We start from the raw sequence: 14,643 nt of genomic DNA, 5'->3' as shown, positions 1-14,643 counted from the left end.
TCACCGGAAATGGTTTTCACTTCACAGGTGTGCCCTGTCAGGTTTAATAAGTGGGATTTCTTGCCTTATAAATGGGGTTGGGACCATCAGTTGTGTTGTGCAGAAGTCTGGTGGATACACAGCTGATAGTCCTACTGAATAGACTGTTACAATTTGTATTATGGCAAGAAAAAAAGCAGCTGAATAAAGAAAAACGAGTGGCCATCATTACTTTAAGAAATGAACGTCAGTCAGTCCGAAAAATTGGGAAAACTTTGAAAGTGTCCCCAAGTGCAGTGGCAAAAACCATCAAGCGCTTCAAAGAAACTGGCTCACATGAGGACCGCCCCAGGAAAGGAAGACCAAGAGTCACATCTGCTGCGGAGAATAAGTTCATCCGAGTCACCAGCCTCAGAAATCGCAGGTTACAGCAGCTCAGATTAGAGACCAGGTCAATGCCACACAGAGTTCTAGCAGCAGACACATCTCTACAACAACTGTTAAGGGGAGACTTTGTGCAGCGGCCTTCATGATAAAATAGCTGCTAGGAAACCACTACTAAGGACAGGCAACAAGCAGAAGAGACTTGTTTGGGCTAAAGAACACAAGGAATGGACATTAGACCAGTGGAAATCTGTGCTTTGGTCTGATGAGTCCAAATTTGAGATATTTGGTTCCAACCACCGTGCGTTTGTACGACGCAGAAAAGGTGAACGGGTGGACTCTACATGCCTGGTTCCCACCGTGAAGCATGGAGGAGGAGGTGTGATGGTGTGGGGGTGCTTTGCTGGTGACACAGTTGGGGATTTATTCAAAATTGAAGGCATACTGAACCAGCATAGCTACCACAGCATCTTGCAGCGGCATGCTATTCCATCCTGTTTGCTTTTAGTTGGACCATCATTTATTTTTCAACAGGACAATGACCCCAAACACATTTTTGTTAATTATCTAATTCCACATGTGTTAATTCATAGTTTTGGTGTCTTCAGAGTGAATCTACAATTTTCATAGTCATAAAAATAAAGAAAACTCTTTGAATGAGGTTTGTCCAAACTTTTGGTCTGTACTGTATATTTATGTAGTGTGTGTGTATATAGATACAGCTCTGGCAAAAATTAAGAGACCCCTGCTAAATTTTCTTTGTGTCTGATTTTTCTCTTTATAGATATGTTTTCGAGTAAAATATAAATTGCTCTTTCATTCTATAAACTACTGACAACATGTCTTCGAATTTCCAAGCGCTAAATTTTGCATTTATTTTCAGAAAATGAGAAATTGTCAAAATAACAAAAAAATGCAGTGCTTTCAAACCTCAAATAATACTAAGAAAACAAATTCATAATCATTTAGAAACAATAATACTAATGTTTTATCTCAGCAAGAGTTCAGAAATCAATATTTTGTGGAATAACCATGATTTTTAATCACAGCTTTCATGGATCTTAGCATGCTTTCCACCAGTCTTTCACACTGCTTTTGGGTGACCAATTCTGGCTTTACTAGCAGAGGGACACCGTGAAAGTCATGTTGCCTCCATCCTTAAAATTTCAAAGACGCCAGTCCATTACAACAAGGTCAAGCAGCAGACATTGGTGACAACAAAGCTACAGACCAGCCGAGGCCGAAAACGACTCTCCACTGACCGGGATGACCATCATCTTATTTGAATGTCACTCAGCAACCGCAAGATGACATCAAGTGACCTACAAAAGGAATGGCAAATGGCAGCTGGGGTGAAGTACATGGCAAGAACAGTTCGCAGCAGGCTCCTAGAGGCAGGTCTCAAGTCTTGAAAAGGTAGAAAAAAGCCTTTCATCAATGAGAAGCAAAGGAGAGCCAGGCTGAGGTTTGCCAAAGACCATAAGGATTGGACCATAGAGGACTGGAGTACAGTGGAAAGCATGCCAAAGCGCATGAAAGCTGTGATTTAAAAATCATTGTTACTCCACAAAATATTGATTTCTGAACTCCTCCTGAGTTAAAACATTCATATTGTTGTTTCTAAAGCAGCAAAAGGAGCGAAAAGGCAATGCTTCAAAAGTCTCATGAATGGCTATTGTAAAAACATTTTATTGTGGTCGTTAAACGATAACTAGAGACATGTTATTTTCTTATAACTGTGTTATAATAAATAGGTTTTTGCTTGCAAATATGATTGATACATATATTATGTTATAGGAACAATGTTTCATCTTTCTGGTCATATATCTTTTTTGTCAGACTCCATGAACTTGGCGTACCAACGAGTACAGAGGGTAGACTGCACTGCACCACGACCTGTGCTGATTTTAGGACCATTAGTTGATGCTGTGAAGGACATGCTGGTCAAAGAGTCCCCAGGGAAGTTCTGCAGATGCCCTCTTGGTAAGATTGGATTATATAGTTGTCATCTGTCAAGAAATCTTGTGGTCGTTGTGCATTCATGGCATGTGGCTTCCAGTATGCTAATTTATGATTTTTTTTTTTCATAGTATACTAATTTTTTGCCTACTTTTTGTATTTACAGAGGTAATGAAGGCCTCTCAGCAGGCCATTGAACGTGGAGTAAAGGATTGTCTGTTTATAGATTACAAGAGGCGCAGTGGCCATTTTGATGTGACAACAGTGGCTTCAATCAAGGAGATCACAGATAAGGTACATTTTACTCAGCCGATGCAATAAAAGTTGCTGAATAGATTATAAGAATATGCTTTAATTGTCAAACTTAGTTACAAGTATATCAATAATGGTAAAAAAGCAGTAAAGAGCTACAATCTTGGCCGCGATCAATTTGTGAAATCCGTCCAGATCCGAAAATTATGCATACAATCCATATTAGTCAGTTTTATCTTATCTTTTTATAAAACATGTTTCTAGTCACATTTTTTGATCATATGCCGCCATCTCTTACTTTCTGGGAAAATAGAATATAAATGTGACATCTTTCTATTTATCTTCTAGAACTGCCACTGCCTTCTGGACATAGCTCCTCATGCAATTGAAAGACTTCACAGCGTCCACATATATCCAATTGTCCTTTTTATTCGCTACAAAAGCACTAAACAGATAAAGTAAGTCACATGGAAGCAACCCAGTGATGTGTGTATTTTAGGAGATTGCTGGAATTGTGCTGTGGCAATAACGTATACTTAAAGGGGTAATGTCAGTATTAGTGTTGAGCATTCCGATACTGCGAATATCGGCCGATACCCGATATTTGCAGTATCGGAATTCCGATACTGAGTTGCGATATCGAATACCGGAATCGGAAGCTCCCATAATGCTATGAGCCAGTTTGATTTGATTCAGCCAATGAGGAATCCTAAGAAGTGTGGGCACATCCTGTTAGGCATGTAGGCATGTTAACTAATGGCATGGCTGTGATTGGCTGCGAGCAGAGCAGACCACCCAGCTGCTCCTCCCCCAGACACACGCTGAACAGTGATCTATGGAAAGTGAAACTAGTGAGGGAGGAGGAAACGACAAGTTCTCATTTCAATGCCAGAACACCCCCCCCCCCCGGATGTTTATCTTAGAAGCAAGAGATGATATCTTGGAAACGTGCAGACTAGCCACAGAAGGTAAATTACTTATTGTCAGCATTCTGCAGCCTAGATATGCACTGAGATTATGTGAAAAGCCAGGACAACCTGTTCTGTTATGTATTTCCGCCAAGTTGGATCGCCTGCCAGGGCTGGTGGGGTACTCGGTACCGGGACCGTTGGTTTCAGTGGGAGATGTCACGCTAGCTGTGACCCGGTCCGTGGCCCTGGGCGTCCATTGTAAAAGGGAAATGTTGAACGTGTGGATGATGATTACAGTTTGAGTGAATGATTCGTGATGCCACCTGTGGTGTTAGGCAATGAAGATATTAAGCCGACGCTGCAGACAGATACTCTGGGACAGATGGTGTGGTGCAGCAATGATGTTGTGGCCCTCCACAGGTAGGGCTGTAGTCCCAGGGCAGTGTAGATGGAGAGGTAGTGAAGAGACGGAGATGGTGCAGTGCCAGGCACAGAAATGTAGCAGTGCTAAGTGTGTTGGCGCAGGAATAACTGGAGGACACCAGGGCATGTAGTTCCAAAGCTTTACTCACAGTCTGTTGTGCATACAGGTGCCCGCATCCGTGCCATGTCCTCCGGGTCAGGGGCTCCGTCAACCTCCAAGCTAGATGAAGCACTCCGTTCCAACACTCCGCCAACATGTGCCTTTTCTGAACGTCTCCCTCTGTTGCTACACAACCCCTTTAACATAGTCAATATCTTTGTATCTCCGAATGTCTTAAAAAAAAAAATTAATTCCTGCTATTCCATTTGATTGGGCTAAACCTCTATGCCTTTAATGTCTCCTCCACCACCCCCAATACATTCTACATTATTCTTAGTTGTTTTCCTTCATGTAGAATTAACCTACAAGGAAAGAAAGGGTTTTTTTTAATTCCGATATTTCTGTCCCATTGACTTGCATTGGTTTCCGGTATCGGAATCGGCGATATCTGATACTTTTTGGGTATCGGTCCGATCCGATATTTCCCGATATCGGAAGGTATCGCTCAACACTAGTCAGTATACTCTTTTGCTTCCCCCCTGCCTAGGGCATGTGGTATGATCAGACCATTTTCCTGCACGGTCAGACACAACGATTACACAAATTCTCAGTTCAGAAACATTTTGTTTAAACACATCCAATTGTGCAAGTTACTATTATTCCAAGATCTATTCTTTAAAATGAACTTTTATTTGTGGGAAAACCCCTTTAATTATGTATCACTTATATGTAAATAAAAAATAACTTAGGTTTTTGATGAGTGAATGTTTTGTTTAAACCTTTCTAGAAGAAGTTATTCGCTGAGTTTTAAGCATTTTGCTGGACATCACTACAACTAAAATCGGTTGTGTGTGCAAAATGTACTATATTTTGTGCTATTTTAACAATAGTCCAGAAGAAGGAATACTGTTCCCTCCTTGAGGCCACTGTATTAATGAGTAGAGATGAACAGAATTTTTCGGATTTTGGCCCTGAATCTGATTTTGACATATTCAGGCCATATTCGAACACTATTCGGCCGAATATTTGTCTTGTGTTCAGTTCCAGACATATTCGGTAATTTCTACTCCCATTGACTCTAATGACGTTTGGCTGTGTTCAACCAATATTGCAAAAACAATATATAAGCCTGCCGATTTCCTTATGTACTTTTACAGTCATATGTTAAAGTTTGGGCACCCCTATTAATGTTAACCTTTTTTCTTTATAACAATTTTGGTTTTTGCAACAGCTATTTCAGTTTCATATATCTAATAACTGATGGACTCCGTTATATTTCTGGATTCAAATGAGGTTTAGTGTATTAACAGAAAATGTGCAATCTGCATTTTAACAACATTGGACCGGTGCAAAAGTATTGGGCACCTCAACATAAAAGTGACATTAATATTTCGTAGATCCTCCTTTTGCAAAAATAACAGCCTTTAGTCGCTTCCTGTAGCTATTAATGAGTTCCTGGATCCTGGATGAAGGTATTTGTGACCATTCCTGTTTACAAAACAATTCCAGTTCAGTTAAGTTTGATGGTCGCCGAGCATGGACAGCCCGCTTCAAATCATCCCACAGATGTTCAATGATATTCAGGTCTGGGGACTGGGATGGCCATTCCAGAACATTGTAATTGTTCCTCTGCATGAATGCCTGAGTAGATTTGGAGCGGCGTTTTGGATCATTGTCTTGCTGAAATATCCATCCCCTGCGTAACTTCAACTTCGTCACTGATTCTTGCACATTATTGCCAAGAATCTGCTGATACTGAGTTGAATCCATGCGACCCTCAACTTTTACAAGATTCCAGGTGCCGGCATTGGCCACACAGCCCCAAAGCATGATGGAACCTCCACCAAATTTTACTGTGGGTATCAAGTGTTTTTCTTGGAATGCTGTGTTTTTTAGCCTCCATGCATACAGTAACGCCTTTTTGTATGACCAAACAACTCTATCTTTGTTCCATCAGTCTACAGGACCTTCTTCCAAAATGTAACTGGCTTGTCCAAATGTGCTTTTGCATACCTCAGGCGACTCTGTTTGTGGCATGCTTGCAGAAACGGCTTCTTTCGCATCACTCTCCCATACAGCTTCTCCTTGTGCAAAGTGCGCTGTATTGTTGACCGATGCACAGTGACACCATCTGCAGCAAGATGATGCTGCACTTCTTTGGAGGTGGTCTATGGATTGTCCTTGACTGTTCTCACCATTCTTCTTCTCTGCCTTTCTGATATTTTTCTTGGCCTGCCACTTCTGGGCTTAACAAGAACTGTACCTGTGTTCTTCCATTTCCTTACTATGTTCCTCACAGTGGAAACTGACAGGTTAAATCTCTGAGATAACTTTTTGTATTCTTCCCCTGAAAAGCTATGTTGAATAATCTTTGTTTTCAGATCATTTGAGAGTTGTTTTGAGGAGCCCATGATGCCACTCTTCATAGGAGAATCAAATAGGAGAACTACTTGCAAGTGGCCACCTTAAATACCTTTTCTCATGATTTGATACACCTGGCTATGAAGTTCAAAGCTCAATGAGGTTACAAAACCAATTTAGTGCTTCAGGAAGTCAGTAAAAAGTAGTTAGGAGTGTTCAAATCAAGAAAATGATAAGGGTGCCCATACTTTTGCACTGGTCAAATTTTGTTTAAATGCAGATTGCACATTTTCTGTTAGTATAATAAACCTCATTTGAATCCAGAAATATAACAGAGTCCATCAGTTATTAGATATATGAAACTGAAATAGCGGTTGCAAAAACCAAAATTGTTATAAAGAAAAAAGGTTAACATTAATAGGGGTGCCCAAACTTTTACATATGACTGTATCCTATTGTTATCCTCTCAATATCTGAGTCTGATAATCCTAACCAAATGTCTGTGGTTTAAAGTGATGTGCCCTCCGAAACTGAAGTTTCTCATGTATTCTGTTTAAGAAATTTTATGTATATGTCCTTTACCTGTTTTTTCTTTTCCTTCTGAGTTCGGACTCCGCTTCTTTTAAAGATTTACTTATTCTTTAATAATCCAGTGAGAGGTGCAGTAATGGAAAGTTGTGTTTCCCCTAGAGGTCTTCTTTTTGAATAAGGATGCACCTACATGAGAAATCTTAAGATTTCTTCCTTATAACTGATTGCAAAATCATATGGTGATTGATTTTTGTTAAAATGCTGCTCCTTTGTAAAATATTGTGAAATTATTGCAAATATAAAAATGTCAAAAAGCCTTTAGATGAAATGGTCACATGAGTTTATGTATATGCAGGGAACAAAAGGATCCAATCTTTCTACGGGACAAGGTAACACAGAAGAATTCCAAAGAGCAGTTTGAATCTGCGCAGAAAATAGAACAAGAATATAGCAAGTATTTTACAGGTACGTTATCAAAAACTTTGGTACCTACCAAGATTGCAGTCCATCTGTATGGCAAGCAGGTGGCATTTTTTCACCGCCTGAATTGTTAGTGCGATGTATGGTATTCTATTTGAGTGCCAGAGCTGAATGCTATTGATGAAGACTCACCTTTGGCTCATGCAGACCTAATTGACCATGACTTAGGGTGGATTCACATTGTCGTTTCAGGGCGCAGCGACGGCCTGCGCACGGCCGCCGCTAAGCCCCACCCCCTGTCACGCCTCCTCCGGTAGCTCCGCCTGCCGGCGCATGACGCTGCATGCGTCCTGCGTCCCCTATCTTTATCACTGGGCCAAACACAACCTGTTGCAATTTGGTTGCGCTCGGCGCACAGTCAAAAGGACGCATGCGCCGCCAAACGCATACAGCGCACGGCCTGCGTCCCCAGTGATAAAGATAGGGGACACAGGACGCATGCAGCGTCATGCGCCGGTAGGCGGAGCTACCGGAGGAGGCGCGGCAGGGGGTGGGGCTTAGCGGCGGCCGCGCGCAGGCCGTCGCTGCACCCTGAAACGCTAATGTGAAACCACCCTTAGTATGTAATCTTTGTGCAGTCTTTCAGATTCAATAATTAATATTACTTTAATATTACAAACTGTGCTCCCAACATTTTCCACTCAGTTTTATTTCACATTTGTATAAAGTTATACAAACAAATAGAAAAGGCCTTTTATTTGTGGTGAGGGACTCCCACCTACTGCTTCAGCCCTCTTTAGACAAGTGCAACTCTATCAACCTCCTCTCAGACCCCTCAGCAGTCTGTGTTGGACTTTAACCTAGTTGATGCCTGGATGAAGTTGAATCCCTCTTCTAAAGACTTGTCCTTATAAACTAATCCACACAACACCAAGTTTATTCAAAGATAACATAGCGGGTACATGTTCTGAACATAACAAAATAAAAATTATGCGGTGGTTATAAGTCAATTGTCCTTTTTTCATGCCAAGTCTGACATGCCACTCTGGGTCTTTCTAGAGATCTCAATTTCTCACATACAGTAAACTAGCTTCTATGGATTCCACCAGGTCATCGTCTCTATCCTGGGACTACAGCAAAGCTTTCCACAGTGTTAATCACCATAAACTTTGAAATGCCATGAAGGATTTGGGTGTTGGGTGTGCCGAACTATCAGCCTTAATAGGAACCTTTACATCTTCCAAGAAGCAAGAGTCAGAACGAAACACTGTGAAACGTCATTGTTCCAAGTAATGTGAGGAGTCAGACAAGGCTGCACACTATCACCATTTATCTTCAATTTATATGCAGAAGCTATTTTGAGGAAGGCTGTACTTGCCTAAAAAGCAGAAAGAATTATAATTGCTGGACGAATCATCAACAATCTTAAACACGTAGACAATACAACATCCCACAATCTGGGACTGGGTTAAATATTCCAGTCAATTGACCTCTTCCCATCTTCTGTTATTTAGTCTCTGGTTTAACCAAGACTTTTACCCAGGATCCTTAAATCTCCAGGCCTTTCACTAGTGAAGATTTAAGGAATTTTCTAGGGTTTATCAACCTATCGTATCCACCTCGTGGCATGCAGATATTGCCTCGAATTCTGACATTACCTAGTTGTGAGGGGCTCTCCTTTCACAATACCTTTCACAATATGACCCACTCTAAAAACGGACTAGATTTAACTCAATTTGTCTAAACTTCCCTCTTTCAGAAGAGTTGATAAGTCTTTAATACTCCCTTCTAATTAAAGAAGCACTCCTATCAAAGTTTTTATCCTCTTAGCCTCTATCTGATGTTATATTCCGTCCATGTGCCCTAGGCCTTTTTGACCAGGGACGGATTTTTATGTCATTGCGATTTCCAACGCACACAGGCTGTGCGGGGGTGATCGCCGCCGAGTGTCAGCTGATTCTGACAGCTGACACCTGGCACTAAGTGCCAGGAGCGATCCCGCACTGCTCCCAGCACTTTAACCCCTTAAATGCTGTGATTGCAGCATTCCGGGAGCCGGCAGAGGGATGACAGCCCTTCTGCCTTTGGATCAGAAACCCTGTAGCATGACGTCCCAATCGTTGCCATGGAGACCTGATGTTGTCATGATGACATCCAGGTTACCAGAGCTAGGAAAGTTTCTAGATCATGCGCAATGCATGAGCAGCAACTTTCTCTGTCAGTGCAGAGCTGACAGTTTGCAAAGCATAGGGATGCTGCTACATTGTTTTACAAGCGTTCAGCATGCAAAAAATGATGATCCCATAGTGGGACAAAGTAAAAAAAGGTTTAAAAAAAAAAAAATGTTTTAAATAATTGTAAAAATATTTTACAAAAATATAAAAAATAAAAAAATTCAAGATATTGTATCTATAAATATTTGTATGAAAAATATAAACAATAAGAATACACACATTTCGTATCGCCGCATCCGCAATGACCCGACCTATAAAGCTGTTCTACCAGTCAACCACTTTAGAGAAACGCTTAAAAAAAAAAAAAAAAAAAAAAAAAGGCAAAAAGCAATGCTTTTATCATCATACCGCCGAACAAAACGTGGAATAAAACGCAATCAAAAAGACAGATATAAATAAACATGGTACCGCCTGAAATGACATCTTGTCCCGCAAAATACAGATGTCATACAGCCCCATCAGAATACAGTGATGCAAAAATAATTATTTTTTCTATAAAATACCATATTTTTTGGACTAAGACGCACTTTTTTCCCAAAAATTTTTGGAGGAAAATAGGGGTGCACCTTATAGGCCGGATGTACTTACCAGGAGACACATACCAGGCTGATGCGCAGCAGCTTTGCAGATGCTCGTTGGTGCGGGGGCTCCGCCGATATTTTGTGAAATCTCTGAGCCCCCACACATCCATCCCAGGTGGATGCGTGGCAGTTTTGCAAGAGCTCGGTGGTGTGGGGCTCCACCGACATTTTGTGAAATCCCGGAGCCCCCACACATCCATCCCAGGCTGGCGTGCGGCAGTTTTGGAGATGCTCGCTGGTGACCAACTCATTACAGCAGTGGAAGTGCGGGGACTCCTGGCTTTCACAAAATGTCGGCGGAGTACCTGTTCTATATTTCTGCCTATCATCTTAGGTTGGCACCCTATATCCCACACCAGTGGCGCCCTCGCACCTCGGCCTCTGTCCCTGGTGTCCCTATTCTGGCCTACATGACAAGAAAAAAAGCAGAAAATAAGATAGACACGCGCAGGTACTAACTCCCATAACCTCAAAAGGACTGCAAAATCACAGTCGACCAAATGGTTTAGTGTCCTATTGTTGATGACTACCAAACCACTAGCAATTAATCAAAGCAAGGTGATAGACATGTATATATAGATGCATGTGTCAAAATATTTAAAAATGTGTCCACCTACAATGGCCCTTAGGGGTTTAAGTACTTTGGAAAGGGTCTAAGGGTACCGTTACACTTAGCGATGCACCAGCGATCCCGACAACGATATGGATCGCTGGTGCATCGCTAAGTGGTTGCTAGTGAGCTGCCACACAGGCAGATCTCACCAGCGACATAGCAGGGGTCGGGAGTCACTTCTTACCTGTCAGACGCTGCGATCCTGACGTCCTCCCTTCCGCGTCCACGCATCGCTCGTCGGCGCCGCAGGAAGCGTCCGACGAGAAATGGTCCAGGACGTTCTCGCGCGACCAGCGATCAGCAGCGGGGGAGCCGGTCGGAGGTAAGTATCAGACATAGCGATATCGCTAGCAATATCGCTGCTACGTCACAAAATCGGTAACGGGCGGCCCATTGTCACAGGGATAGCATCTCTTACAGAACCATTGTCTAAATATCTCGATTGGCTGCTGCGCAAATTACGTTGTATACGTTGTTTTTTGTCCTTGCAGTTTTCATTATATCGGAAAGACTATCCGTCCCTTATTTGTACGTTTCCGTGAGCACTTTAATTCCATCACATCGGGCAAAGGGTTCCCTAGACTAATTGAACATATCAGGAAAAAACATGCAGGCAATCCTGAAGTATTGCGGCTTGCTGGCATTGAAACCGTTAAAATGCCTGCACAAGGAGGGGACCTAAATAAATTATTATTAAGAAAGGAGGCTAGATGGATTATTCGTACTCGTGCTCAGGGTCCATCAGGTTTCAATGACAAAATCGACTTGACTGTGTTAAGGGGCGGATAGTGTTTCCGATATAATGAAAACCGCAAGGACAAAAAACAATGTATACAACGTAATTTGCGCAGCAGCCAATCGAGATATTTAGACAATGGTTCTGTAAGAGATCCTATCCCTGTGACAATGGGCCGCCCAGGACGATGTGAAGAGGATTTGTGGATTTTAGGTACATGATACCAATAAGGTTTACAAGGATAGTCTGGCAATAATTTATCATCATGTACCTAAAATCCTAAAAGACACAGGTGAATTTCTAGCGGCTTTAAAAGCTTTACATGGCAGGATGGTTTTTCTTTGACCTCCATTGACTGTGTTTTTGTGATTTTATGCATTGTTTTTAGCAGTTTTTTGTATTGCATGTATTTGCTGTTCACTTGCTCATAATTAATGAGATGTTTTCACCTGTTGTGAGATGGGAGGGACAAGGGCAATGGTTGCTTATATATAAGTTGTGAGCCTTGTCCTACATATGACCTGTAGAAGCGCTATGTAGCGCGAAACGATCGTCGTCTGTTTTCTGCTCCATTGTTTTATCTGCCTGCTGTTGGTATGATGATGCCACCACAATAAAGGATTATTTTACGGTGGCAATGAAAACTGCCCATGATGTAACAAAAAAAGGGCTCAAACAGCTACGTCTTTGGGACAATAGAAAAGTTGGAATAAGAGATTCTATGATTTTTTTCTGTTTCTGAATTTCCTGTGCTGGTATTTGTGTTGTATATGGTGTAACTTGGAATTTTATGTCTTTCTCTCATTTTATTTTAGCTGTAATTCAAGGGGGTGCGCTATGCAACATTTGCACTCAGATTCTGGCAATTGTGGATCAAGAACAGAACAAAGCCCTGTGGATCCCAGCTGGTGCCTTGTGAAGATATCCATTCTATACCATATCACCGACAAGGAAAGGACGATGACCATTCTGTGTACCTATACAACCTAATGGTCCTTGAAATTTTACATGGAAACCATTGTTCATGCAATCATGTTGCCATTGTGTCATCAAATCATCGGAGCATCAGTTAATGGCAAACCAGATAATTAAAAAATGGATAAATGTTTTCGATCATCTTGCTTTGCATTGTACAAGATGATCCAAAGAGAAACAAGCTTTGAAAAATTAACAGAAACAGACAGGATTAACATTCACGGACAAACTCTACAGGACCGTAGAAGGAAAGGAAGAACAGAATAAATTTTGAATGCCATTAACAATGACTAATGATTTGGCCAAAGGTGGTGGACGTTTTCACCTGCTTGGTTGATACAGATAAACCAGGCAGCATTTTCCTCTTCATAATACACTAATCATAGGTACTCGACTGGGGGATGTCAACATAAAATTGTTTCTCAGCATTATACAATCTAAACTTTTGCTTGGGTCCTGTAGTATAAACAGTCTTACCAACCCTTTACTGCTACAGGTGACTAGCATTGATATGCTTCTGCTGATACTTGAATTAGGAGCACCGTAGCACGCTCCAAAATTGTTCCTGTAGACCAGTTTAAATGACACTACAAGTAACTGCACTTTTAATTTTGGAAAACTTGACACATGCCATTTAAAGCTTTGATAAGTAAATCAAAGTGTATCCTAAATTTCCACCCAAGAACACTTTACAATTTATGTGTACAGATATTGTGAAGCTAGTGCAATCTTTCATTCATGCCTTTTGGCAGTGTATGTAATACATTTCTTAGGTGATAAGTGGAGTTACATGCAAGACAGGTAGCTCAGATCAGCTAAACATTCCGTTATCGCCATTCTGTTGTCCCTTAAAATGTACCTCAACTATAAATTAAAAAAAAAAATCCTGTGATAGTACTTCCTATAAGCTTTCATTTTGCTTTGTAGTTCATTAGCACAGTTAAGGTTACTGTACACCAGGGGTGTGGAATCTTTCTTCTGCCAAGGACCATTTGGATATTTATACCATCCTTTGGGGGCCGTACAAACTCCGCCCACAAACTACATTCTGACGCTGGCACTGGTGTCAGGACGTAATCTTTCATTGCATGCCCTTCAGTGTTCAGTAGTGAACACTGCGGGTGTGCATTCTCACAGAGCAAGAAGAAATTAATGAGCTGGTGGCAACCAAAATTCAGCTGCCTGACCAAGCACTGCGGTCCCTGAGAATCTGCCCGGAGCCAGATAAAAGATCATCGAGGGCCGTAAATGGCCCAGGGGCCTGAGGTTCCCCACCCCTGCTGTACACCAACCAACTTGTAGCACTTAACACTTGCCGATCAGCTTAGTAACCTGGTTGGGCAGGCACACCGCATTTCATACGCCCTCAGAACGATCAACACAGGCAGCATGTTATTGGCAGACTGTTTACACTGATTATCGAGAAAGGAGCAGAACTATGAACACTCATTCCCTATAATCGTGCATTGTAGATGCATTATGACAGCAACACAGATCTCTGTGCTACACACGCCAACTGCTGCTGGAGCTATCAGTAACCTGCTAAAGGCCCGGCATCTTATAGAGATCTACAACCAGCTAGACGTTTTATCAACCTGCTGCTATTGTGATCGATAGAAGCTTTGCAGCAGATGGTTTGTACTGGCTACGGTTGAAAATTCTTTGTCTTTATTGAACTGCATTGGAAAGCTTTACTGTCATCTGCAGGAGTGTCCTTTGCATATGCTGCTAGAAACCAGAAAGCAACAGGACTCTGCTAATAATCTACAGTGCAACGGCTATTTCTAACTGTTGTAGCATATGATTTTTAATTTATAACTGGGGGTACACTTTAAAGTGGGGCCCTCTGATGATCATGATCATCAGATTTTATTTTTTTTTAACCAATGATAGTTTTATTGGTTTTACTCATACCTTTTCTTGCTATGTGTATGACCTGTGGTTATCTGTTGGATTATCAGAACAAAAATACTGTGTGTAAACCCACATTTAGATGTTGTGAACTGAATACTCTCCAAGCACTGATGAAAATACATGGTCATCATTGGGCTGTCATGGAATGCTGAAATCATCAAGACTTTATTCAAGTATGTGGCATTTCACCGAAGAGGAGTTTAGCAATTACATTTTACCCATTTCATGAGGTTTAGATTCCGGATACGTTCTGCACCCATGGGTTTCATT

General features: G+C 41.5%; 1 protein-coding gene across 3 annotated transcripts in view; it reads left to right on the top strand.

The window, feature by feature from the left end:
• The window catches only part of DLG5 (discs large MAGUK scaffold protein 5), a 244,339-nt gene extending 230,208 nt beyond the window's left edge, over positions 1-14,131 (top strand). For all 3 annotated transcript variants that reach the window (XM_073571224.1, XM_073571223.1, XM_073571225.1), the window contains 5 exons: positions 2,203-2,346; positions 2,489-2,616; positions 2,923-3,032; positions 7,256-7,365; positions 12,300-14,131. In XM_073571224.1, coding sequence (XP_073427325.1) covers positions 2,203-2,346; positions 2,489-2,616; positions 2,923-3,032; positions 7,256-7,365; positions 12,300-12,403 — 596 coding nt within the window. In that variant the 3' untranslated portion in view covers positions 12,404-14,131. The remainder of the gene's footprint in view (positions 1-2,202; positions 2,347-2,488; positions 2,617-2,922; positions 3,033-7,255; positions 7,366-12,299) is intronic.
• The last annotated feature ends 512 nt before the right edge of the window (positions 14,132-14,643 follow it).

This window comes from Dendrobates tinctorius, unplaced genomic scaffold (genome assembly GCF_039654945.1).
Source record: "Dendrobates tinctorius isolate UK_male_01 unplaced genomic scaffold, ASM3965494v1 ptg000028l, whole genome shotgun sequence".
In the NCBI taxonomy this organism is placed as follows: domain Eukaryota; kingdom Metazoa; phylum Chordata; class Amphibia; order Anura; family Dendrobatidae; genus Dendrobates; species Dendrobates tinctorius.
The sequence above is the reverse complement of the archived record's forward strand: the minus strand, read 5'-3'. Positions and strand labels throughout refer to the sequence as shown.